Source organism: Narcine bancroftii, chromosome 2, assembly GCF_036971445.1.
Source record: "Narcine bancroftii isolate sNarBan1 chromosome 2, sNarBan1.hap1, whole genome shotgun sequence".
Classification (NCBI taxonomy): Eukaryota; Metazoa; Chordata; class Chondrichthyes; order Torpediniformes; family Narcinidae; genus Narcine; species Narcine bancroftii.
This window is the reverse complement of record NC_091470.1, coordinates 280946332-280974330: the sequence shown is the minus strand read 5'-3', so window position 1 is coordinate 280974330 and position 27999 is coordinate 280946332. Positions and strand designations below refer to the sequence as shown.

At 40.0% G+C, this 27999-nt stretch overlaps 1 protein-coding gene across 1 annotated transcript; it reads left to right on the top strand.

The window, feature by feature from the left end:
* The first annotated feature begins 3 nt into the window (after positions 1-3).
* Positions 4-26017, top strand: mrpl53 (mitochondrial ribosomal protein L53). The gene is made up of 3 exons (XM_069921134.1): positions 4-132; positions 6472-6584; positions 25567-26017. The coding sequence occupies exons 1-3, from the start codon at positions 41-43 to the stop codon at positions 25692-25694; spliced, it is 333 nt and encodes a 110-aa protein (XP_069777235.1). The 5' UTR covers positions 4-40; the 3' UTR covers positions 25695-26017.
* Positions 26018-27999: the final 1982 nt, after the last annotated feature.

The window sequence follows — 27999 nt, the reverse complement described above, 5'->3', positions numbered from 1 at the left end:
TCCCCTCCCCCCCCCTTTTGCACACACCGAGTGCAGTAAAATGGCGGCGGGTAGAATGAAGGTGATGTTGAAAACCGTGAAAGATGTCACCGTACAGTTTTGTCCTTTCCAATCCAATGTCCGAAGTGCCAGGTAGGGAAGCCCTTCGGAATAAAACTAATCTTCCAGGACGTTGCTAAATGTTTTAGGTTAAGAATGGCCACATTTTTCTCTTTAAGAGAAGTCATGCCTGATTTATGACCTACTTCTAATCCGTAACCTCAGTCTAGTCTCGTATGATTAAATACATTTGGTAAGTAATCAGTCAATCTCAAAATTAAAATCTACAATCGACTGTTAATAATCAATCAACTGTTGTCTTTACTATTATCCGTATGTCAATATCTGGAAGGGAAAAGTCTGCACACTTTCTTGCTTCACTTACTTTTGCCAGTGGACTTAGTTGGTGAACGCAAGTGCTGGAGAAACTCAGCAGGATTCGCAGCATCCAAAGAAAGAAAAAGGTATTCAACGTTTCAGGCGAGAGCCTGAAATCTGCAGATTTTCTTGTTTACCTTTTATTTTTGCTATCTCTTTTTTACACATTTGTTAGAAGCCCCCCCCCCCCCCCCCCATTCTGTGTTTTTGCCTATAAAACAATTTGACATAAAGGTAGAAAATACTGGAAACGTTTAAAAGGTTTTTTTTCCAGTCTGATAGAATGTGACTTAGTTCCCAAAGATGGATTGTTTGACCTTTATTGTACTGTTTATATTAATGATCTGGAAGAGGAGACCAAGGGTAAAGTATCCAATTTTGTCAGTAGCATTAAAATTGGTGGGAGTGTGTGTGTATTTTTTTTTAGTAAGTGTGTGAAAACCTGGCAAATGGAGTGTAATGTGGGCAAATATGAGGTGATACAATTTGATAAGAGGAATCAAAAGGCAGACTCAGTATCTAAATGGAGAGAAATTGCAAATGAGTAAAGTACATCTCAAAATGTTAGCATGCAGGTTTAACAAGAAACCAGATAGGAGGCTAGAGTTCGGAATTAGAGAAGGATTATTGCAATTGTATAGGTTACTGATGAGGCTACACCTAGAGGATGACAGAGTTTTGGTCCTAATGTTTTAAGAAAGGATGTACAAGCATTGGAGGAAGTCCAAAAGAGATTCACTAGAAAAATTCTTGGGATGAGAGGGTTGCTGTATTAGATATTAGATCTGTATTTTTTTGGAGTTTTGAAGAATGAAAAGTGTCTAAATAAAATAACAGGATTCAAAGGATGCATGAGTGAATGGATGGTCAGGTATTTCCTTCAGCGAGAGAGCCTTGAACAATTAAAAAAAAACAATTACAAGATTAAGGGTGCTCTTTAAAGCTGAAGTGCATAGGAATCTATTTTGCAGAGGGTGGTAAATCCCAGGAATTCTGTACCTGTAGGATTGTGGAGGCTAACAAATATGAGATTCCAAAGCTATAGAAAGCTGCCACAAAAGAGGAATTGAAATGTTGGGCAGATCAGCCAAAGGGCAGCTAAGCTTGAGGGGCTACTAAATTTGGAGAGTTCTAAGACCCAAATCAGGTCTTGACCCAAATCATCAGCGACCTCTATGTCTCCACAGGTGCTGCTTGACCTGCTGAGTTCCTCCAGCAGTTTAGATTTCAGTATCTGCAGTCTTTTGTGTCTTCATACTTGTAAATGTGTATGTTTCAATAAAATCATTGAGCATAGAAACAGGCCCTTATGACTGTATATGCAATCCTGTTTGCCTGCATTAGGCCTGAATACTGCTTCAACTTTCCTGTCCAGGTACATTGTCAAATGTACATTACCTTGATAAAGGGCTCAAGCCCAAAACGTCAGTTATGTATTTTTATCTTTGTTATACAAAGGACACTTGTCCTTTTCTGCTGGTGTAGAACTTGTCCTTTTCTGCTGGTTCCACCTGGAGGGTTGGAGCATAGACACTGATGAGGGTGATGCAACGCTTGTTTTGAAGGGGGAGTCGCATGGACATGATTCGGTCCGAGTGGCCTGTCGGAAGGTTTTCGAGTTTGGAGGCAATGAAGTTCTTGACCATGAAGCCTACACCAGATAGGCGTCGTTCATCCGAAGGCTTGCCAGACCAGTAGAGTGTGTAGCCCGCGCCGCGTTCTTGGAGGCTGCCTACATCTGCCAGGCGGACTTCACTGAGAGCGGCTATGTCGATGTCAAGTCTGAGGAGTTCATGTGCAATGAGGGCAGACCGACGTTCAGGTCGGTGGCTGTCAGCCTTGTCTAGCATGGTTCTGATGTTCCAGCATGCTAGCTTGAGTTTGTGAGCATCTTTTGAGGGGGAGGACGTGGAGGGGGAGGACGTGGAGGGGGAGGACGTGGAGGGGGAGGACGTGGAGGGGGAGGACGTGGAGGGGGAGGACGTGGAGGGGGAGGACGTGGAGGGGGAGGACGTGGAGGGGGAGGACGTGGAGGGGGAGGACGTGGAGGGGGAGGACGTGGAGGGGGAGGACGTGGAGGGGGAGGACGTGGAGGGGGAGGACGTGGAGGGGGAGGACGTGGAGGGGGAGGACGTGGAGGGGGAGGACGTGGAGGGGGAGGACGTGGAGGGGGAGGACGTGGAGGGGGAGGACGTGGAGGGGGAGGACGTGGAGGGGGAGGACGTGGAGGGGGAGGACGTGGAGGGGGAGGACGTGGAGGGGGAGGACGTGGACCTGTCCTCGGGCCTGCGCAAAGGAGCTTTTAGGTGGAGTGCAGTGCGCGCAGTACTGGCCCCACCCTTTACACCCATGGTTCGTGTGCCGTGGCCGAGCAAGCTGGGATGTGGCAGCGAGGTCCTTGGGTCGTAGGTTTTATATCGGAGTGGCCTTCTCCTATGCAGGTTTCTTACCCGGGCTGGAGGGGTCTGCCTCCCCTCCTAGGTCGGTCCATACTGCTCGGACCGGGGCCGAGGCCGCCGCAGCTCTCCCTGTGCCCGGACTGGGGCCGCCGCCTCCAACTCTCTGCCCGGATCGGGGCCTCCGCCTGCCTCACTCGACCAAGGCCGGGGCCGCCGTCTCCCCCTTGCTCCTGCCCGGATCGGGGCCGCCGCCACCTACCCTTCGCCCGGACCGGGGCCGGGGCCGCTGCTGCTCTCTCTCTGCCCGGATTGGGGCCTCCGCCTGCCTCACTCGACCGAGGCCGGGGCCGCCGTCTCTCCCTTGCTCCTGCCCGGATCGGGGCCGCCGCCGCCTACCCTTCGCCCGGACCGGGACCGTGGCCGCTGCTGCTCTCTCTCTGCCCGGATCGGGGCCTCCGCCTGCCTCACTCGACCGAGGCCGGGGCCCCGTCTCCCCCTTGCTCCTGCCCGGATCGGGGCCGCCGCCACCTACCCTTCGCCCGGACCGGGGCCGGGGCCGCTGCTGCTCTCTCTGTGCCCGGATCGGGGCCTCCGCCTGCCTCACTCGACCGAGGCCGGGGCCACCGTCTCCCCCTTGCTCCTGCCCGGATCGGGGCCGCCGCTGCCTACCCTTCGCCGGGGCCGGGGCCGCTGCTGCTCTCTCTGTGCCCGGACTGGGGCCGCCGCCTCCCACTCTCTGCCCGGATCGGGGCCTCCGCCTGCCTCACTCGACCGAGGCCGGGGCCAAACTGCATGAGTTTTTGAAGCTTTGTTGGGACCAAGGAAAACTGCCTCAGGACCTTTGTGATGCCACCATCATCACCCTGTACAAAAACAAAGGCGAGAAATCAGACTGCACAAACTACAGGGGAATCACGCTGCTCTCCATTGCAGGCAAAATCTTCGCTAGGATTCTACTAAATAGAATAATACCTAGTGTCGCCAAGAATATTCTCCCAGAATCACAGTGCGGCTTTCGCGCAAACAGAGGAACTACTGACATGGTCTTTGCCCTCAGACAGCTCCAAGAAAAGTGCAGAGAACAAAACAAAGGACTCTACATCACCTTTGTTGACCTCACCAAAGCCTTCGACACCGTGAGCAGGAAAGGGCTTTGGCAAATACTAGAGCGCATCGGATGTCCCCCAAAGTTCCTCAACATGATTATCCAACTGCACGAAAACCAACAAGGTCGGGTCAGATACAGCAATGAGCTCTCTGAACCCTTCTCCATTAACAATGGCGTGAAGCAAGGCTGTGTTCTCGCACCAACCCTCTTTTCAATCTTCTTCAGCATGATGCTGAACCAAGCCATGAAAGACCCCAACAATGAAGACGCTGTTTACATCCAGTACCACACGGATGGCAGTCTCTTCAATCTGAGGCACCTGCAAGCTCACACCAAGACACAAGAGAAACTTGTCCGCGAACTACTCTTTGCAGACGATGCCGCTTTAGTTGCCCATTCAGAGCCAGCTCTTCAGCGCTTGACGTCCTGCTTTGCGGAAACTGCCAAAGTGTTTGGCCTGGAAGTCAGCCTGAAGAAAACTGAGGTCCTCCATCAGCCAGCTCCCCACCATGACTACCAGCCCCCCCACATCTCCATCGGGCACACAAAACTCAAAACGGTCAACCAGTTTACCTATCTCGGCTGCACCATTTCATCAGATGCAAGGATCGACAATGAGATAGACAACAGACTCGCCAAGGCAAATAGCGCCTTTGGAAGACTACACAAAAGAGTCTGGAAAAACAACCAACTGAAAAACCTCACAAAGATAAATGTATACAGAGCCGTTGTCATACCCACACTCCTGTTCGGCTCCGAATCATGGGTCCACTACCGGCATCACCTACGGCTCCTAGAACGCTTCCACCAGCGTTGTCTCCGCTCCATCCTCAACATCCATTGGAGCGCTTTCATCCCTAACGTCGAAGTACTCGAGATGGCAGAGGTCGACAGCATCGAGTCCACGCTGCTGAAGATCCAGCTGCGCTGGGTGGGTCACGTCTCCAGAATGGAGGACCATCGCCTTCCCAAGATCGTTTTATATGGCGAGCTCTCCACTGGCCACCGTGACAGAGGTGCACCAAAGAAAAGGTACAAGGACTGCCTAAAGAAATCTCTTGGTGCCTGCCACATTGACCACCGCCAGTGAGCTCATATCGCCTCAAACCGTCCATCTTGGCGCCTCACAGTTTGGCGGGCAGCAACCTCCTTTGAAGAAGATCGCAGAGCCCACCTCACTGACAAAAGGCAAAGGAGGAAAAACCCAACACCCAACCCCAACCAACCAATTTTACCCTGCAGCCGCTGCAACCGTGTCTGCCTGTCCCGCATCGGACTTGTCAGCCACAAACGAGCCTGTAGCTGACGTGGACTTTTACCCCCTCCATAAATCTTCGTCCGCGAAGCCAAGCCAAAGAAGAAAGAATACAAAGGACACTATTTGACCTGCTGAGTTTCTCTAGCATTGTGTTTTTTTTACTTCAACCACAGTGCCTACAGATGTTTGTGTTTTACATTATCAAATGCCTTTTACAGGTTGTAATTGCATCTGCCTATACCACCACCTTTTGCAGGTTGTCCCAGACAACTACCACTTTCTGTGTGGGAAAAATTGCCTCTCAAATCTCTCAGGTTTTCAATGGGTGAACCATTGAAATTCACACAGATAGCCTCAATACCAGAAACGCTGTGACAGCATGAAATTAGTATTTTTACTGACTGGCAGTAAAGGCAGATAAAAAGGGTTGGGTGTAGTTGATTCAAGAATTGCTGTGGTTTTAATACTATTTTTAGTCAATATGTGTAAGGCGAACCGGCTCTGTGTGTTATGCAGTGTCAAACCAACAACGCTCACGGACCACCAAAGCCCCCTTCCAGTAGTTTGAATGCATCGTAGGGCTCCTGCCAGTATCGCGCAGCTACCGGTACCTCCTTACTATTGTAGACCACTTTACCAGGTGGCCTGAGGCTGTCCCAATCACCAAAACCACCGCTGACTCCTGTTCCAGGACCCTGCTGTTTACGTGAGTATTCCGTTTCAGCATCCTGGCACATATAACCACAGACCCGGGAGCCCAGTTCACTTCCACCCTTTGGTCTGATTTAGCCAGCCTCCTTGGCATGCAGCTACACCGCACCACAGCCTATCGCCCCCAATCCAGTGGCCTGGTTGAGCATTTCCCCAGACACCTCAAGTCAGCGCTCATGTCCAGGTTGACGAGCCCCAACTGGATAGATAAGCTCCCCTGGGTCCTTCTCAGGATCCACACAGCCCCAAGGGAAGACTTACAGGTGTCAACAGCTGAAATGGTTTACGGTGCGCCCCTGACAGTCCCTGGTGAATTCCTGCCAATAACCCGCGACTGGGAGCCAGAGAACACCATAGTGCTACAGCGACTCCGCGAGAAACTAGGTAACCACACCCAGACCACTGACCCACCATGGACAAACTCCCTCCTCCATCCCTAAAGACTCAAAAAATTCCAACCTTGTGTTCCGCAATTTGGCATGAAAGATAAATGCACTGCATGAAAAAAACAGGCCAGTGTAATAGTATTTGGAAATGGTTTGTGTTCATTTACATCTCTTTTCCAACTTGTTTTGTAGAGAATTTCTTGCTATAATAGGAACAGAGAAGGCACGTCAAACAAACTCCAACTGTCGGATTGTAGCTGATGTAAAGCATGATGAGACAGAGCCTGTAATAACAATAACTTTCAGTAAGTTTTGCTTCTTATTTTAGCTGATGAAAAATGTATCCATCAAAAATGATAAAGAGGAAGCCCACACAATTTCACATTTTTCATCTAATGTTAGTTTCAATGTCAGAGGACTTATGCATGTGTGTCATTTTCTTATGATTTATTGTTGACTGAGCAGCTAGATAATTTTAGCTCTTGACTATAAATTACTTTTCCTGGTTAGTTACGATGCTTAAATGAGTTTTTGTTGTATTGATCAGCTTAATGGTCTATTCCAGCTGAACTCTGGAAGTTTTTATATAGTGTGATTATTTCATGATTATTGATTATCTTCGTTTATACACTTTTTCATTTTTATAAAATATGGTAACTAGTTCTAAAAGTGCTGTTATAGATATATTTTTAAAAGAAATAATCTTTCAGAGATTGTTTGATGGGAAAAGTTACCAATCAGTAGATTCAAAAACTTATAAATTTTTTTCATGAAATGCAAATACACAAACAGAACATTAGTTTATTGGAAAATATTCATATCTTGCAACAAAAATTAATGATGTAATATTACAACTTTATGGGTAGAAGTCATTATGGTTACTCAGGCTGATATCCAGCTTTCTCTGTCTTAGTTCACAACTTGCTGCAATTTTTAAAAAAAATGCTATTTATTAAAACCATAGAACATTACAGCACAGAAAAAGGTGTCTTCTAGTCTGTGCCAAACCATTTTTTTGTCCTTAGTTCCAGCCCATAGCCCTCCATACCTGTCTAAATTCCTCTTAAATGTTAAAAGAGCCCGCATTTATTACTTCAGCTGGAAGTCCGTTCTGCACCCCCACTACTCTCTGTGTGAAGAAGTTCCTCCTAAACTTTTCCCCTTTCACTCTTAACTCAGGTCATCTGGTTTGTATCTCATCTATCCCAATGGCAAAAAAGCCTATTTACATTTACTCTATCTCGCCTCAGAATTTTAAATACCTCTATCAAATCTCCCCTCACCAACGCTACAGAGAACAAAGTCTTAACCTGTTTGACCTTTCCCTGTAACTTGGTTCCTGAAGTCCAGGCAATATCCTGTGAAAAATTATTGGTGAGTCATCAGTAAATGAAGATTATTAAGGAAAAGCATGTCTTAATTAAATTTATTAATACAGAATCCTCATGAATTTAATCCAGTGTTTCAAGGAGTTACAGTTATGTTTATTGAAAGCAGAACCCACAGGTTTCTCCCAGACAATTAGATTAGCATTTTAATAACCATTCAAAGACACTTTAAATTAACAGTCACAGGACTAACAGAACCATTCATAAGCATTTTCCTGGGCAGTCACAGCTGTCTTCCATTTACAATTGCCAGCCACAAGATAGCTTGTAAAGCTAAAACAAAAGGCATAGACTTCACATCTCAGTATCAGGACCCGATGAAGTTTTCTCTTTCAACCTTAAGCAAAAGTTTCTTTTCCTTTGTGTGTCTTAAAGATTCGATTAATTCTCCATACAAATGATTAGCATGTAATAATTAAAACTTAAACCAATTGTACACAAGACATGGATGTTCGATACTTATTGAAGGTAAACCCTCTTAGACATTGCCTGAACTGTTTTTAACAGTATTAATTGTAAATATGGGGAACTGATTGATGTGTGCTGATTTACATTTCTTAAGAGATTAAAACAATGACATGTTAACGAGCAATTGTAACACTACAAACGAATTCAAAGATGTATGCTTATCAACTTGTAAGAGATATGCCACCAAAAAATGCCTTGTATATTGTACCATTTAATTGTGATCTTTGAGGTTTGATATTGACTAATATTGGTCTTAATATTGTCTCTGGCTTGACTTCGCGGACGAAGATTTATGGAGGGGTAATGTCCACGTCAGCTGCAGGCTCGTTTGTGGCTGACAAGTCCGATGCGGGACAGGCAGACACGGTTGCAGCGTTTGCAAGGGAAAATTGGTTGGTTGGGGTTGGGTGTTGGGTTTTTCCTCCTTTGTCTTTTGTCATTGAGGTGGGTTCTGCGGTCTTCTTCAAAGGAGGTTGCTGCCCGCTGAACTGTGAGGCGGCAAGATGCACGGTTTGAGGCGATATGAGCCCACTGGCGATGGTCAATGTGGCAGGCACCAAGAGATTTCTTTAGGCAGTCCTTGTACCTCTTCTTTGGTGCACCTCTGTCTCGGTGGCTAGTGGAGAGTTCGCCATATAACACGATCTTGGGAAGGTGATGGTCCTCCATTCTGGAGACGTGACCTACCCAACGCAGTTGGATCTTCAGCAGCGTGGATTCGATGCTGTCGGCCTCTGCCATCTTGAGTACTTCGACGTTGGTGATGAAGTTGCTCCAATGAATGTTGAGGATGGAGCGGAGACAACGCTGGTGGAAGCGTTCTAGGAGCCGTAGGTGATGCCGGTAGAGGACCCATGATTCGGAGCCGAACAGGAGTGTGAGTATGACAACGGCTCTGTATACGCTAATCTTTGTGAGGTTTTTCAGTTGGTTGTTTTTCCAGACTCTTTTGTGTAGTCTTCCAAAGGCGCTATTTGCTTTGGCGAGTCTGTTGTCTATCTCGTTGTCAATCCTTGCATCCGATGAAATGGTGCAGCTGAGATAGGTAAACTGGTTGACCGTTTTGAGTTCAGTGTGCCCGATGGAGATGTGGTGGGGGCTGGTAGTCATGGTGGAGAGCTGGCTGATGGAGGACCTCAGTTTTCTTCAGGCTGACTTCCAGGCCAAACATTTTGGCAGTTTCCGCAAAACAGGACGTCAAGCGCTGAAGAGCTGGCTCTGAATGGGCAACTAAAGCGGCATCGTCTGCAAAGAGTAGTTCACGGACAAGTTGCTCTTGTGTTTTGGTGTGAGCTTGCAGGCGCCTCAGATTGAAGAGACTGCCATCTGTGCGGTACCGGATGTAAACAGCGTCTTCATTGTTGAGGTCTTTCATAGCTTGTTTCAGCATCATGCTGAAGAAGATTGAAAAGAGGGTTGTTGCAAGAACGCAGCCTTGCTTCACACCAATGTTAATGGAGAAGGGTTCAGAGAGCTCATTGCTGTATCTGACTCGACCTTGTTGGTTTTCGTGCAGTTGGATAACTATGTTGAGGAACTTTGGGGGGCATCCGAAGCGCTCTAGTATTTGCCAAAACTCTTTCCTACTGTCTACCTGAACTTGATATCCCTCACTCCCGCTAGCTTAATTTAGTAAACTTGTATTGTATGCTCTATGGATCTGCTGTGCATTTTTCTATCTTAACAGCGTGGGCTATTACAATCCTTGTAAATCTTCTCTACACTCTTTCTATCTTATTGCTATCTTTCCTGTAGTTACGTGCCCTAAACTGCACAGAATACTCCAAAATTTGGCCTCACCAATGTCTTATAAAATTTTAACATGACATCCCTACTCTTGTACTCAATACTTTGATTGATGTAGGCCAATATGCCAAAAGCTCTCTTTACAACCCATCTACCCATGGCACCACTTTCAGGGAATTGTATTCCCAGGTCCGTCTGTTCTATCACACGCCTCAGTGCCCTACCATTTACCATGCATGTCCTTTCTGGGTTTGTCCTTACAAAATGCAACACCTCACAACTGCCTGCATTAAATTCCATCTGCCATTTTTCAGCCCATTTTTCCAGCTGGTCCAGATCCCTCTGCAAGCTTTTTAAACCTTCTTCGTTGTCCACAGCACCAGTTTTATTGTCATCTGCAAACTTGCTGATCCACATTATCATCCACATCATTGATATAGATGACAAACAACAATGGTCCCAGTGCTGATCCCTGAGGCACACCACTAGTTACAGGCCTCCAGTCTGAGAAGCAATTATCCACCACTACTCTCTGGCTTCTCCTGTCTAGCCATTGTCAAATCCAGTTAACTACTTCATTATGAATACCTAGCATCTGAACCTTCCTGACTAACTTCCCTTGTCCAAGGCCTTACTAAAATCCAATCTCTTAGAACACCTTCTAAGAATTTAGCGATTATCATTTTGGCTGAGCAAATTTCTTTGATATTTTTCTGTCCAGGAAATCATTCTCTTAAATCTTTTTTAAGTGCTGCTGCTACACTTCAGAACCAAACAAAAATAGGATAATTGAAGAGCATCTGTGCTCAGTTACAGGAATGGCTGAGGTTTTGGTTGTTTGCCACTTTACTGCAGTGTTTTAGTGAGGTCCAGTGCAATCTAGGTAGATGGGGGAATTGGAACTGAAGTGTTAAGTCAGATGATGGAAATGGTAGACTGTGCGGAAGGATAGGTAGTGGATGGCAGTAATTTGGATGATTTGAAATGTGTCTAATTTAATGCAATGTATTGGGAATTGAACAGATGAACTTGGCGTGGCTCATAATATGGAACTTTGACATTGTGGACATTACAGAGACTTGGCTGTCTAGGGACAGAAATGGATGGTGTACATGCCAGGCTTCAGATGTTTAAAAAAGGACAACGATCGAGGTAAAAGGTGAGGAACTGGCATTGCTGAACAGAGATACTCTCACGGGTGCAGAAAAGGGGTAGTAGTAGAGGAGTTGTCTACTGAGGTTGTCACCTTAGACCTATCCTATTCAAGGAGAGCCCACATGAGGCAGCAGGACCAGACAACATACCTGGTCAGGTACCGAAGGACTGTGCAGAACAATTGACAGAGGTCTTCATGGGTATATTCAACACCTCACTGCAGCAGTCCATCACTCTCGCAGGGTTCAAGACAGCCACCATCATCATGGAACCCAAGAGGGCAACAATAACAGGCCTTAATGACTATCCTATGGCACTGATCGCCACCATTATAAAATGCTTCAAGCTTCTGGTGAAGTAATGCATTAAAGCACACCTCCCAGAGACGCTGGATCCATTTCAATTTGCCTATCGAAGAAACCATTCCACAGGTGATGCTATATCCTTGTCGCTTCACTCTGTCCTGGCCCACCTGGAGAACGACACCTCATAGACAGGCTGCTGTTCACTGACTTTAGCTTGGCATTTAACACAATCATTCCCCAGAGATTGGTGGAGAAGCTGTCCTCGTTGGGACTTAATACACCTGTTATGGGTGCTCAAAGGACCCCAAAACCCAGCAGCAATAGACATTCACCAAGACAAGTAGTTATTTAAACAAAAGTTGTTTTAAATAAACTTTAAACATGAAAACAGAACCAGACTTTAACTTATCTCTATACTTAACTAACCCAAATTAACCCCCTCTAATTTTAAGTGCACATGTATGTAATGTGTATGTAAATTTTAAAAAAATTCTTTGGTTCACAGTTCAGTCTCAATTTCTCCTTTTTCCAAGTTCACTGGTTGAAGGCAAATCTTATACTGTGCACATAATTTAACATGTATAAAGTTCACCAGGCTTTGGTGCTCAAAATGTAAATGTTTACAAGTTCACCAGGCTTTGGTGCTCAAAATGTAAATGTTTACCGCTCAGGAATATTCTTGTAGGGTTTGCAGAGAGAGATTTGTTGTTCCAGGATTTCCACAACTGAGGTACCACCATTAGTCACCTCAATGTCTCACTGATGAAACTTGCCCCATCATGGTACAGAGTTCTTTTCTGCTCCTCTTATTCCAAGAGAAATTTCAGACAGATGGCACTTCCAGCCATCCACTGCTCTGGAGCTTTCTGTTTCAACAAGCTTCCTGGGTTGCACTGTTCAGCTGCTTTCAGTGTCACACACACTAGCTGAGAGAGCTTCTTGATCTTGTCTTCTTCTCTCTCTCTCTCTCTCTCTCTCTCTCTCTCTCTCCCCCTCTCTCCCTCCCTCCCTCCCCCCCCCCCCCCAAGCCCATGTGATTCTCTCACTTGCAAATAACCCCACCTTCTTCAGCAAACCACAGGAGTTCTCCTCTCTTGGTCAAGCTGTTGTCTTAGATAAACAAAACCTAGGAGTGACCTTTCCGTGAGCACACTGTAGGTACTTTTAAACAGCCACTTTGTCTCTTCCAAACAATCATTTCATGATGTCATTTCAATTAGCACCTACTTGTGAAATGTGCATAAAATTCTCCATAGTCTTTGCAATGTTACTGAATATGAATTCTTCAGTCTTTCAAATAAGATCTGTTTTAAAATGTGTATGTAACCCACTAATCTTACCAAATTCCTCCTGATATTTATTCATTACATACCTCTTATAGTTGGATCCTGGACTTCCTAACAGAAAGACTACAGTCTATCTGGGTTGGTAGCAGAATATTGAGCACCATCATGCTGAGTACATGTGCACCTCAGGGCTGTTTGCTCAGTCTGCTCCTGTTCATGCTACTGACCCATGATTGCATTGCCAGATTCAGCTCCATCAGTGTCAAGTTTGCAGATGACACAACAGTAGTGGTCTTCATCGGCAACAATGATGAGTTGTACTACAGAGATGAAGTGAAAAATCTCGTGAAATGGTGCGAAGGTAACAACCTGAGTTTCAACGTGGGCAAGACGAAGGAGATGATTGTGGACTTCAGGAGGACTGGGAATGACCACTCTCCATTACACATCAACAACTCTTTAGTAGAGAGAGTGGAGAGCATCATGTTCCTTGGAGTTCACTTAACTAGTGACCTATCATGGACACTCAATATCTCCTCACTTATCAGGAACACACAAAAATGGCTGCATTTCCTGAGAAGACTGAAGTGGGCAAGGCTATCAGCCAAGCATTATGTCAACCTTCTATAGGAGCTCTATCAAGAGCATCCTAGCTGGCTACATCATAGTGTGGTAAGGTTGCTGAAGAGAAATGAATCGGAGGTCAATCCACAGAACCATATGAGCGGCAGAGAGGATCACTGGAGCCCTCTCCCCCCCACCAGCATCGACGTGATCTACCAAGATCATTGTCTGAAGAAGGCGCGTAAAATCATTGAGGATCCCTTCCACCCTACACACAGTATCTTTCAGCTGCTCCTGCTGGGGAAGAGATACAGGAGGAGTATCAGAACCAGCACCACCAAGCTGAAGAACAGTTTCTTCCTATGGGCAGTGAGAATGTTGAATGACCAAAGGAAATGATCACACTAACCATCAAGACTCTCATTTGTATTATTAGCCATTAATGAAGGAATTACAAGACGGCTTAGAACATTGGAAAGATTTACCACTAACACTGATAGGAAGGATAAATTGCATTAAAATGAATATCTTTCCAAGGATACAATACCTATTTCAATCGTTACCAATTCATCTAACAGAGAAATTCTTCAAGGAGCTAAAGAAAATAATAAGGAAATTCTTATGGAAAGGGGGGGAAAACCGAGGATAGTGCTAGATAAATTAACAGAATGGTACAAACAAGGGGGCTTACAGCTACCAAACTTTAAGAATTATTATAGAGCAGCACAATTAAGATACCTATCAGATTTTTATCAAACAAAGGAAAAACCAGATTGGACCAGATTAGAGCTAGATAAAATAGGGGAGAAGGTACGTGAACATATACTATATAAGTGGAATGAAAAGCTGGTGCCACATGGGAATTCACCAGTACTGCACTATCTGCTCAACATTTGGAAGAAGATTCATGTAGAAAGGAAAAAACAAATTATCAACTACCAAAATTAATATTGACACAAAGTCAACTAATTCCCTTCACAATAGATAACCTTTCCTTTAGAGAATGGGAGAGAAAAGGGATCAAAAGAATAGAAAATTGTTTTTTGGGAAATAAATTATTATCTTTTGAACAAATGAAGTGCAAATATGGTATAACTCGCGAAATGTTTGCATACCACCAACTGAAAACCTACTTGAAGGACAAATTGGGAAGTAGGCTGAGGTTACCAGAAGGAAGCAATTTTGAATATGTGATTACAGACACAATGATAATTAAAAGATTTATAACAAACATGTACATCAAACTGCAAGTGAAAGAGAATGAGGAAATAAGCTGTAAACCCAAACAAAAGTGGGAACAAGATCTAAACATAAAGATAAAGAATGAAACATGGGAAAAGCTATGCTCCGGAACTATGAGAAATACAATAAACGTGAGGTTACACATGATGCAATATAATTGATTACACAGGCTATACACCACGCCCCAAACGTTAAATAAATAGGACCCAACAGTATCAGACAGATGTTTTCGTTCTAAGAAGGAAACGGGAACAACAGTGCATGCAATTTGGGCATGTGAGAAAGTAGAAAAGTTTTGGGAAGATCTAAATCAGGTATTAAATAAAATCACAAAAAGCAATATACCAAAAAGCCCAGAGATCTTCCTCCTAAGTAATATAAGAAACAAAGAATTTGGACTCGATTTGCATGGAGCACAAAAAAAGATTTGTTATGATAGCCTTAGCTGTAGCAAAAAAATGTATTATGTCAACCTGGAAATCAGAAGAGAATAAAACAATGGTACATAGAAATGAATAAATGTATTCCATTGGAAAAAATAACATATAATTTAAGAAATAACATCACAGTATTCGAACAAATTTGGGAACCGTACATGGAACACAACAGAGAAGTCCTACCGTGGACCTCCACCCCCTAAAATGCGACAAAATGAACTAACCCAGTATGTAAAAGTAGATGACACAATTTTCTTGTTTATTTTCATTGTGTGATGACATTGTTTAATAGGTTTAATGTATCATTTATGTTGAACGTTGAGTGGGTGGGGAGGGTGGGTGAAGGAGGGAGGGAAGGGAGGGGGAAAAAGGGGAGAAAATGACACTGTGTATATTCAAGAGGGAAATGTTTGTGTATTTTTGGTCAATATGGTTCATAGTGTGAAAAATAGTAATTAAAAAAAACTCATTTGTACAAAGCTATCTATTTATTTATTTATTTATATAGATAAAATAGTTGTTCTGTAATATTTGTCTGGATGTGTGTTATATCTGGTTGTGTGTCTGCATGTTTTTCACCGGAGAACGTTGTTTCCTTTAGAGGGGTGACCAGAACGGAACACTATTTTAAGTGGAGTTCAACCACGTGTGCCCTCCATATGTTTTGGACAAAGACACTTCTTTCTTTTATTTGCCCCTGTGATACACATTTTAAATTTGTAATCAAACAATTCACATGTGATTAAAGTGCATATTCCAGACTTTATTCAAGGTTATTTGTATACATTTTGGTTTGACATATAGAAATAACAGCATATTTTATGCATAGTCCCCTCATTTCAGCTCACCATAATATTTGGGACATAGCCATGGTATGTATATTAAAGTAGTTATGTTTAATCATGAGAGAGGGTGCACTGGAGATTTAAAAGGATGGTGCCTGGATTTGAGAGCAAGGCTTATGAGAATAGGTTGACTGAACTTGATATTTTCTCCATGGAGTGATGGAAGATGAGGAGTGACCTGATAGAGGTAAAAAAAGATGAGAGGTTAAAAAAAATGTTCAGAGACATTAATAATGTGGATGGCCAGAGACTTTTACCCAGGGCTGAAATGGCTAACACCAGTGGGCATAGTTTTAAGTTGCCTGGGAATAAGTATAGAGGGGATGTGAATGGAATGCTCAGCCTGCAACAATGCTGGAGGTAGGTAAATAGGATCTTTTAAGAGACTATCAGATGGGTACATAAAATGGAGAATTATGCAATAAGGAAATTCTAGGCAGTTACCAGAGTTATCAGTTATCAGTTATTAGACCGGCCCAACACTATGGGCTTGAATGGCTTTTATTTCTATATTCAAAGGTTATCATTCATCTGGGAACTTTGAAATCTGTAGGGTTCAATTGAATTGTCCAACTTTAGATAACTTGCTCTTTCTTTCTGTTTATATAAAAACTGATGTTTTTTGCCTCCATCATCCTTTTTATTTTTGTTTGTATTTCTTGGTCAATTGGGCATGAGCTAACAAGCTAAAGAAACTAAATACGACATGAATTATCCCTTAATTGTCTCATTATTTTAACCTGTAAGAGAACCTCACTTCGTTCCATTCAATCCCCCCCCCCCCCTTTGCTACCGAGATTCGTGTGTTACTCTTTTCCTTGGTTCGGATTTAGGGCCCTTGACCTAAAAGGTTAACTGTTTCTCTTTCCATAGATGTTTCCTGGCTTGCTGAGTTTTTCCAGCATTTTTCTATTTTTAATTTCAATTTATACCAGTAGCAATTAATTTAATATTTATTTTTTCTAAATTCTGCTTCTTGCATGCATCTCTTTATCTCTGTCTTTCTATGCCTCAAGACCTATAATTTTCTCTTAACTCTCTTTGCCTCTCCTGACCTGTGTGTTTGGTCCTGTTGTTTCATGTGGGTTCATCCTGGATAGGATCCTCCTCATCTCAGCTGTGGCTAGGCAGGGTGCCTGTTTTTTGGGGGGAAGATGAGGCTTTCCTTGGTGTCAGATCATTTTTGTTTCATCAAATTGCATAGAGAAGGTATTCAACTGTCTGTATGATATTTCATAATTTATCTTATAGTCATTACCTTTTTAGGTGGCTGTCAATTTATGTCAGACTTGATCTGAAAGGTTAACCTGAGTTTTCCAAACTCGTTTTTATTGCTTTTCAAAGTATAGTGCAGAGGCCAAACATTTGCTTGCCAGAGAGGAATAATTTGAGAGGGAATATTCAATGCCCCACATGTGGCATGGTATTTAAACCATAACTAACTATAAGTCAACCCTGTATGTTAGTAACAATGATGTTTCCTTTCCAGTCAGATTGAATGCCTTCTGTTCATGGTTTGATTAGGGAAAAAAATGATGTGACACTATCTACCCTAAAGAACAGGCACCCTGCACAGCTGCAGCTGAGATGAGGAGGATCCTATTCAGGATGAACCCACACAAAGCAGCAGGACAGGAAAACAACAACCTAGTCCAGCTGACAGAGATTCTAACTGACACCTTCAACATCTCACTTCAGCAGTCATCTATCCTCACAGATTCAAGGCAGTCACCATAATTCCTGGTCTCTAACAGGTAACTGGATTAAATGACTGCATCCCATTATGAAGGCCTTGAGCAAATGGTAATGGAACACATCAAATCCACCTTCCAGCAATATCATACCCATTCCAGTTTGCCCACCATCGAAACCAGGCCATACAAGATGCTATAGCTTTGACCCTCTTACCCTGTTCTGACCCACCTTGAGAATGATGCTGTGTTTGATTGAATGATTCAGTTCATCAATCACTTCAAGCCTCTATAGAGGTGCCATTGGGGGAAAAAAACTAAATAATACTGGATCACTGTTATTTTATGAACCTTTATTCTATTTTGAAGTTAAAATGGATAAATGAGAAAATTAAGTGAACACCCTCATGATTAATCAGAATAATTAATTGAAAATTGATTTTTAAAGCTACAGAGAATCCTGACAAGCAATTCAATTATGAAAAAAAAAGAAACTGCAAGAAACATGTTTGTAAATTCCTTGGCACTATGCCAAAGTCTATAAATTCAAAATGTAAACAAATAATGTTAATTATTTCCATGACTAGGTTAGATTTGGCATTTACTGCCTTTCATTGTGGCATATGTCTATCAAAATGGTCCAAATAGTCTGGCTGAGTAAATTTTTTTAACAAGAAATGAGAAATGTAAAAATGGCCTCAGGAGAAGTCTAATCAGCCCTTCAACTCTGCTCACCCATTCAATAAGGCATGGCTAATTTTTGCAACGTGGCTATTTTTTGCAACTGGATATTTCCCTTTCTCTTTAAGTATTTTCAGCAACTTGGCCTTTGCAGCCATCAAGGGAAGCAGTGCAAACCTAACATCAGCAACTTTTAACATCAATTGTTCAGCGTGTCAACATCTATAAGAAGATTCAGTTAGTGAATATAAACCTAGTCAATTTTATTTCTCCTCACACAGCTATCCCAGCATCCAAGGAATTGGTTGATAGATTAATGAGGGTGGAGATAAAAGGACAAAGGGACATGTATTTTCTTTTGATTTTCCGTCATTCTATTGGATCTTTGTTGTATTTCCTTATGTTAAATTTCTTGATAAATAGAAAGAACACTGCAGACTGAATAATGGTGGCAAGACATACTTGCTCCATAACTCATATCTTGTAGTAAAGCAGATTGTCTTGTTAATGCTTGTTGTACTTGTGTTTGCTTTCAAAGGTTGGTGTGCACCCAAATCTTTTAACACATTGATGTTTTCCAATCTAACATATTTTAAATAATATACTTCCTTTCTACTTTCCAATGGAATCTTCTGGGATTTGGAAACTTTTGTATTTTATAAAAATGAATTCGGTCACCACCAAGTATATTTATGCCTGAAGCTAGTTTTTTTTTTAAAAAAACTTTACTTAAAACTACTTACCACACATGTTACTCTGAAGGGTTCAGCTGCTTGGTCCTAATGCCGGTATTAAATGGCCTGTTAGAGGAGCCAATGGTGTTTTAAAACTAAAATCTTTTAACCACACATCTGTGCCCAAGATGGTAGTGCCTGTTCTTGGCAACGGCTACGAGGGTTTGCAGACTCCAGGGAAGTACCAGATCGCTGAAGGGCACCAGAAATGGGGAAAGTACACCTTGTTGAGAAGGAAAAGCATGGGATATGACCCTACAGGACAGTGACCAAGGTCTCAGACTAGAGAGGGGCTCGGCTGAGGGACCTACACAGGTTGTGAGCAACTTGCGGACCCACACAAATTGCTGTGTGCTGGGGACTGGCTCATGATAACCAGGCATTGGAGCTGGGATTCGAGAGGGTGCAGAGGGCAAGAAAGTCCCTGAAGGGCCTCGGCCATTGAAGGCTTCCTGATCTTTTTGGAGGTTTCAATACTGAGCAAGGGTTGCTAATAAATCGAACAGGAGTCCGTGTGGCTGTAGAGGCTGCAAGAGCACTGGAGATAAATCCAAGGAACTCTTGCTTCACTTTCTCTCTTACTGTAAGTAGCGCGGAGTGACACTAATGGAAACTCTGCCTTGTGGCAGGCAGAAAGTAATCTTGTGCAATATTCCATGTTGTGTACTTTTACATGACAATAAAGGAATCTTGGGGGGCGTGGCAAGATGGCGTAGAGTCTAGACGTGTAATCTCGACCTCTCTGGCCAGACTTTTAAATACCTGTTTTTTAATCCTTTGTTTTCAAGTTTAAACTTTTAAAATTTTAGTTTAAATTATTAAGGAATTATTATGGGCACTAATGGTAAAAAGACTAAACCTCAAGTTCAGAAGAAGTTACATTTTCGAAGTGTTGAAGATTTGGGGCCTAGACAACTTGATACAGCCCCAGGCTTAATCTCTTCATTGTCTAAACCCCAAAGATTGCCTGTGGGGGCTGGAAAAAAAATCTATTGCTCACCAAATGAAGGATGGCGCTGGAATTACCCGTTCTCTGGAAGAAGGTGCGTGTTCCCAAGAAGTGGACCCCGATTTGGAAAGCCTTTCGATTTCAACGGAGGGAGCACGCAAGAAGACGACTCCAGGTAGCATTTCAATCTGAAGAAATCGTTTTTCTTCGTGAATTGATGAAAAAACGAGATGCGGGGGGAGACCAGTGGCAACCCCCTGAGGAACTTGGGGTGCCGTTGCTGGGAGTCCAGACCCGCAGTAAAACTTTTAAAATGCCTTCTCTTGAGTTGCAGCAGGAGCTGCAGTTACCTTGTTCTGCTACTATGTCAGAAAGAGCAGAGCTGAGCTTTACTGAATCATAGTGTATGCAATTGAATGCTATTGTTCAAGCTGTTATAAAACCTGGAATGGATTTGTTGACATCTCAAATGAATGAAATGGTTCAAATGAATGCTGGAATGAGTTCAGAATTAAATATGGTTAAGGCACGTGTGGATGCATCTTATGAAGAATTTTTTTAAATTCAGACTGCTTTTTGGACTGTAAACAACAAGTGACTTCTAAAATAGAAAAAGTGTTGAAGATGGAAAAATCATTCATAGAACTAGGAGAACGTGAGAAGGAGCTAGAAAGAAAAATAGATTACTAGGAGAATCAAAGCAGAAGGAATAATGTGAAAATTGTTGGTTTGCCAGAAGGTATAGAAGGACAAGATCCTCTTCATTTCTTTAAAGACTGGATTCTGCAAATATTAGGGCGAGAATTTTTCTCTGGGGGATTGGTACTGGAAAGAGCCCATAGAGCTTTAAGAAGAACACCCTCAGCTGGTCAACCTCAGAGACCGGTAATAATTCGATGTTTGAATTATTTGGACAGAGAAGCAATACTTTGACTTGCAGTACAAAATGTGAGACAACGACAAACCCCATTATTGATTCAGAATAGCAGTGTCTTTTTTTAAAATCCTGATTTGAGTCAAGAGGTCATTCAACGTCGACGTCGATTCAATCCAGTTCAAGAAGTTTTGTGACGTAAAGGTTATAAGTCTACTTTTCGTTACCCTGCAATGTTGAAGGTGTTTTATGGAGACTATCAATTTCGGTTTTTTGAAACTGATCGTGAAGCAATGATTTTTGCTGATTCATTGCCAGATATAAGAGGACAAAGACGTAGTCCACCATTATCTCCTAAAGAAAAATCTGGTTGATCTGGAAACGGAAGAAATGGCAAAAATGGGAAAAAAACAGGAACGGAAAGAGTCCACCTTCTTCTGAAATGGGATCTTCGAGCTGGGAATCTTTTGGATGAAAAGAAGAATTTTATTATTCTATTTTTTTCATTTGTTATTATGATATTTTGATGTTATTGACTGTTTGGCTGGGGAGGGAGAGATTTGCACTGTTCTTTACTAGTCATTAGCCACTGGTGGGTGACCCACACCCAGTTTTTGTTTAGGGGATTACTACCTTTTGGTAGTTTTTTTTGGGGGGGGGGATTTTCTTTTTTTTCCTTTATTAATTTTAATTTTTATTTTTTTTTAGTTTTTAATGTTTTTTTTCTACTGGAGGGCCTATATACGTTGATTTGAGTTTTTATATAAAGATATTATTGGTATTTAGTAATAATAGTAGATATGTCGAAGTTAAGGTTTGCTAGTTTTAATGTTCGAGGATTAAATAGTCTGATTAAGCGTAAGCGAGTCTTGGCGTATATTAAGAAAATGAAAATTGATCTTGCCTTTTTGCAAGAAACATATTTGAATGTGAAGGAAAGTGTGAAATTAAAAAGGGATTGGGTTGGGCATGTATATTCTTCTTCATTTAATTCTAGAGCTAAAGGTGTAGCAATTTGATACATAAAAATGTATCTTTTGAATTACAATCAATGGAGGAAAAGGCAGGATGTATTCTTAAATTGAATTGTAAGATTTTTAGTGAATTTTGGATTTTACTTAATATTTATGCCCCAAATGCAGATGATGTAAATATTTATTTCAGATGCATTTTTATGTTTGGGTCAGGCTAATGATAATATTTTAGTTGGTGGTGATTTTAATTGTGTTTTGGAACCTTTATTAGATAAATCTCCGAAGAAAGTAAAAAAATCCAAGATGGCAATTCAGGTCCAAGCATTGATGAAAGATCTTAATTTAGTAGATATTTGGAGACGTCTTAATCCAACAGAGAAAGATTTTTCCTTTTATTCAACTAGACATGAATCGTTTTCAAGGATTGATTTCTTTTTAGTATCGGCACATTTACAAGGGAAAATACAACAAGCGGAATATAAAAGTAGGGTGATTTCAGATCATTCTCTGTTATATTTTACATATGAAATTTCTGAGAAAACTCAAATAGCTTATCGTTGGAGATTTAATACAATGTTGTTAAAAAATGTGGAATTTACTGATTTTTTTGAAAAAAACAAATTAATTTTTGGAAGAAAATTCTAATTCTGTTCAAAGTAAGTTTGTATTATGGGATCTATGAAAGCCTATTTGAGAGGACAAATAATTAGTTATACTTCTAAAATAAAAAGAATCGATTAAATCAGAGTCTTGAATTAGAGAAACAGATCGATGAGTTAGAAAAGGAATTTCAGAAAGATGCTACAGAAGATAACTCTATCTAGGCTGAAATTGAAATATAATACTTTGCAATCTTATCAATTTGAATGTGTGATTAATAGGACTAAACAATGGTATTATGAATGGGGAGAGAAAGCACATAAGCTATTGGCGTGGCAATTAAAGAAAGAACAGATATCGAGGACTATTAATGCTGTTAGACGGAATTCTCTTATTACTTATAAACCTCGTGAGATTAATGATGAATTTTATTTATTTTATAAAGAGTTATATACATTTGAAGGAAAACAAGAAACTGGATCAATTGATCTTTTTTTTAATCACAGTTGAATTTACCAATATTAGAGGATGGAGATATACAGGAGTTAGAAGAACCATTTACTGATTCAGAAATTAAAATGGCTATGCTGGAAATGCCGAACGTAAATCGCCTGGTGATGATGGATTTTCGGTTGAATTTTATAAAATTTTTTATGATGATTTATCTACTGTGTTTGGGGATGTATTACGTCAAGTTGGAGAACATTCTGAATTACCTGAGTCTTGTTCTAGTGCTTTAATTACAGTAATTCCTAAAAAAGATAGAGATCCTTTGAAAGTCTCTTCATATAGACCAATTTCATTGTTAAATGTAGATTATAAAATAATAGCTAAAATATTAGTGAATAGATTGGCTAAATTTTTACCAAAGTTGATTCATATTGATCAAACAGGTTTCATAAAGAATAGATATGCTTCAGATAACATTTTGCGCGTGATTAGTTTGATTAATAGATTTTGACAATCTTTAGATCACCCGATGGTGATATCCTGAGATGCAGAAAAAGCATTTGATAGAGTTGAATGGAATCTTTTGTTTAAAGTTTTGGAGAAATTTAAGTTTGGTCCTTCTTTTATTGGTTGGATTAGGGCTCTATATAGTAAACCGGTAGACGAATGGTTTGATTTTGGAATCTTTTATAAGTTAACTCGATCAACTCGTCAAGATTGTCCTTTATCACCAGCTTTGTTTGCGTTAATGATTGAACCTTTAGCACAGTTGATAAAACAAAATACACAGATACAAGGTATGAAAGTTTTAGATGAGGAGTATAAAATTAATTTATTTGCTGATGATGTATTGGTGTATTTAATAAACCCAGCTCAGTCACTTTTGCATTTGAAGGAATGTTTAATACGTTATGGATGTCTTTCTGGATATAAAGTTAATTGGGGAAAAAAATGAAATATTACTGGTAAGTGAAGGAGATTATTCAGTTTATAAGAATATTATAATTTAAAGTGGACTGATCGAATTAAATATCTGGGTATAATTTTGAGTGTTAATTATCAATCTTTATATAAATTAAATTATGTTCCGTTAATGAAAAAAATTAAAACTGATTTGATTAAATGGAAAGATTTACCTTTTAATTTAATGGGAAGGATAAATACAATTAAGATGAATATTTTTCCACGTATACAATATTTGTTTCAATCTATTCCGTATTTACTTGATAAAAATTTTTTTCAAGATTTGAATAAAATGGTTAGGGAGTTTTTATGGAGGGGTAAATTTTCGAGAGTAGCTTTAAATAAATTAATTTGGAAATATGAGGGGGACTACGTTCACCACATTTTTAAAATTATTTTGAAGCAGCCCAACTTAAATCTATTAGTTCATTGATGGATTTGGTACGGCCTCCTAGTTGGGCTAAAATTGAGATGGCAAGTATTTCTGAATTTGAAATACATCAATTTTTGTTTAGGTGGAATATAAATTTGTTACAACAATACAATGTGCCTATACTAAAATATTTAATGAAGTTATGGATTAAGAAAAATAAAATGATAGACTCTAGGGGTAAATTATTGGCTTTGACTCCGTTGTATAATAATCAACTTATTTATTTTTCAATACATAATCAAAGTTAATTGCATTGGAGATTTAAAGGTGTGAAAAATGTGGGAGATTTAAAGAGGGTAAGTTTATATCTTTTAATCAGATGAGGGAAGATTTTGGTATTGATAAGAACTCTTTTTTTATTATCAAATTCGATCTTTGGTAAAATGTATGTTTGGTAGAGATATGATTTTACATAAAATGACTAAATTTGAGACTTCTTATGAAGGTACCAGAGAAGGGTTATATTTCATCTATGTATAAAATATTACAGGATGGTATGGATAAAAAGGGTTGGGATAGATCTAAAATTAAATGGGAAGCGGATATTGGTTTTATATTTCTGAAGATGATTGGTTAGATATCTGTTATGATAATGTAACTAGATTGATAAATGCACATTATGCAATGATTAATTACAATTTTTTACATCAATTATATTTGACACCTGAAAAATTTAAAAAAAAATGGTTTTAATGAATCAGATTTGTGTTTTAGATGTGGTGATACGGTTGGAACCTTTTTTCATGCTGTTTGGTTATGTATACATATACAATCTTTTTGGAAGAAAATTTAATCGTTTTTAGAATACCTGTATAAGATTAAAATAGTTTTAGATCCAACAGTATTTTTATTGGGTAGCTTGTAACAACCTTTGAAAGGTTTGGGATTAGATAAGTTCCAGCTTGCTTTTGTATATTTAGCTTTATCCATAGCGAAAAAAAATGTATTGCTAGTACGTGGAAAGTTACAAATATGATTGATATTAATAGATGGCATAATGAGATGAAATATTGTTTAATAATGGAAAAAATTATGTATGTTTTGCATTATAATTATATTTTTTATTAATAAGTGGCTGTTATACTCAGAATATTTACATTTCAATTTATATTGACTAGATTTCAATATGTATATTTTACTTTTTCTTTAATATTCTTTCTTATTTTTATGGCTCTCCTTAGGAGAGTTGGCTGAAGGGGGAGGGGGCCTTTTTTTCCTATCGTTCATGTTCATGTTTAACTGCTGCATATGTCATATTATTTGTTTTTCGAATGAATAAATAAAGTTTTAAAAAAAAATCTTGAATCTTGCATTTCAAAATATTTTGGAGATCTGGGAATTTAATTTCATGTGAAAAATTAATCTATCAAATTCTGTGTAATAATGTAAATGATATGAATGCCTGGAAAGATCATGGCCCTTTCAAGGTTTGGCTTGTTTACTTTAGGGTTCAATAATGATAATTTTGTTTATAAAAGTCTATTTTTTAACCTTTTTAACAGATGATGGAGAAAGCTTGATAATGAAGGCAGCAAACTTGACAACCAGAGAGATGCTCTCATTTTTCAATGAGAGATGTATTACTAAAGACCCTCAAGCACGAGAGACCGGATCAAAAGAAAATAATTAAGTTATATTGAACATTGCTGTTAATGTCCACACTTAACATTCAAACTTGTTGAAAAGTTGAAAGACAGTTGATTAGTTTAAAAACTGTAAATAGAATATTTACAGAATATAGAAATATTCAATATGATAAAACTCTTTTTTGGCTCTTTATTCAACAGAATTCTGAGCCATGATTTTAAAAGACGGCCTTCAGAGCTGTATCTAATAAGATCTGGATGAACTCGGAACTTGTGTAATTGTAACTCAGCAACTACTATCAGAAGATTCAATTGTATTCACTGTATTACTCATTGTATGTATTGAATAAAAATACTTTAGCAATTATTATTTTTGTATAAAATTTGACATGTGGCACTGTTTTGTTTTTGTATCAAAGAATCTGAAATAAGGATACTTATAGTGATAATTTACTTTGGGATATAGATAAAAATTTGAGATTTTTTTTCAGAATAAGACATTTCTTTTTGAGAATAAAATTGGCAAAGTCTGTTCGACAACTTAGCTATTGCTACCTTTTCGAGATCCTCACTGTTCATTAAAGTGATTCTTTTCAATGTTCTGTTAGCTAGAAAATTAAATCAACATACAGTAAATGGAAAGTAATTATAATTTGAAAATATAATGACAGTTTGTTATTATAATTGAAGTATTTTTCTCCTGAAATTGCCATCATACAGACAATCCTTTTGTGGTGTCAGAGCAGTCCCTGATTGGTATAATGAGGAGAGGTTCTTCAGCCTGATAGCTTGAGGAAATAAACTATTCTTGAATCTAGAGGTGGTGGTCTTCAGGTTTCTGTATCTCCTGCCTGAAGGTAGAAGCGAGATGGAGTTGTGCCGGAATGATGAGAATGCAATTAACAGCACTAGCTCTGAAGTATTTCGTGTGAAATCCATTCACTCAGCAACAAAGCATGGGTTTTTTTTCTCAATGAATCACAATGTTTCCATCCTCCAGACCTTTAAGACTTTAACTTGTTTACTCCCACATGCAAGCCACATTTTTAGCAAGGCACCAAGCAAATGAATAGAATTTTTTGGCATTTCCTGCATGTTTTACATAAGTTTTCAATTTCTTCTATAAAAATTAACGAAGCATTCTTACTGACCTCATTTAGCAGGTGATAACCATTTTTTGGTTAATGAACACTCTGACATTCGCAGAAGTAAGAGTTTTGCTATTGTATTTAAACAATTGAAAATATAAAGGAGCCTGAAGTAGGCAGACCATAACAAAAGCATGTTAAGCATACTCAACTAATGCAGGAAAAGATTGTTTTGTAGTTTGAAGAAGGGACTTTAACCTGAAACATTAACTGTTTATATGTCATCTGACTTGCAAACTTCTTTCAGCATTTTCTGTTTGTTAAAGATTTCCAGCTTCTAAGGCTTTTTTGTTTCAATAAACAAAGCTAATTCTTAATCCACAGCAAAACAATATTCAAGATGAACTAATAATTAAAGTGTGAAGGGCATTGGTGAAATGTAATAAATTTCAATGCCCACTTTCACTTATTGGAATGTAAAGGGGAGTAAAAGACACTTTGGGGCTTGCAGATGAATATTCAATGCCAAAATGAGATGAGAGTGATTATGAAGCTAGTGCAGAAACAAAAGGTCAGTTCTGGGAGGTGTAAACAAGGAAGCAGATTTATTTTCTGAAAGTATCAGAAGTAAAAAGAGCTGAATGCTTTAAAAAAATTGCCTGAATTTTTTGAACTCCAATCTGAAAATATGTTTATCTGCAACATTATTAAATGGAGTGGGGGTGGGGGGGGGGGGGGTGGTGGAGAACAAGTTCAAATCAATAAAAACGAACACATTTGGAACTGTTCTCAGGAAATTCTTCATAAAAATTGCAGACACTGGATAAATGCCCAATAGAAGTATATTTTCTGGGATTATCTACTAAATAATCAAAACCAAAAGAGTGATATTATTCATTCTTATTTAAAATTCATCCACAGGATAATTTAAGACTGATCTGTCCTCAAGATAAGTACAAATGTGAAAACAAAAATAGTTGAAATTACTCAGCACATTAGGAACATTTAAGTATAAACTTGTAGATCTGCGGATATCAACTTGCTAACCTAAGTGTCCTGAATCTATAATGACAAAGCCCTGCCAAATGACAAGGTCTTGTGTGACATACCATCATGTTTTACAGGGCCAGAATAAGTTTTGCACATGAAATTGCAGAAGACACCTGGATAAGCACACTGGTAGACATTTTGAAACTTTCAAAAATTATGTATATAGAACACAAAACATTACAAGCCCTTTGGCCTGTGATGTTGTGCCAAG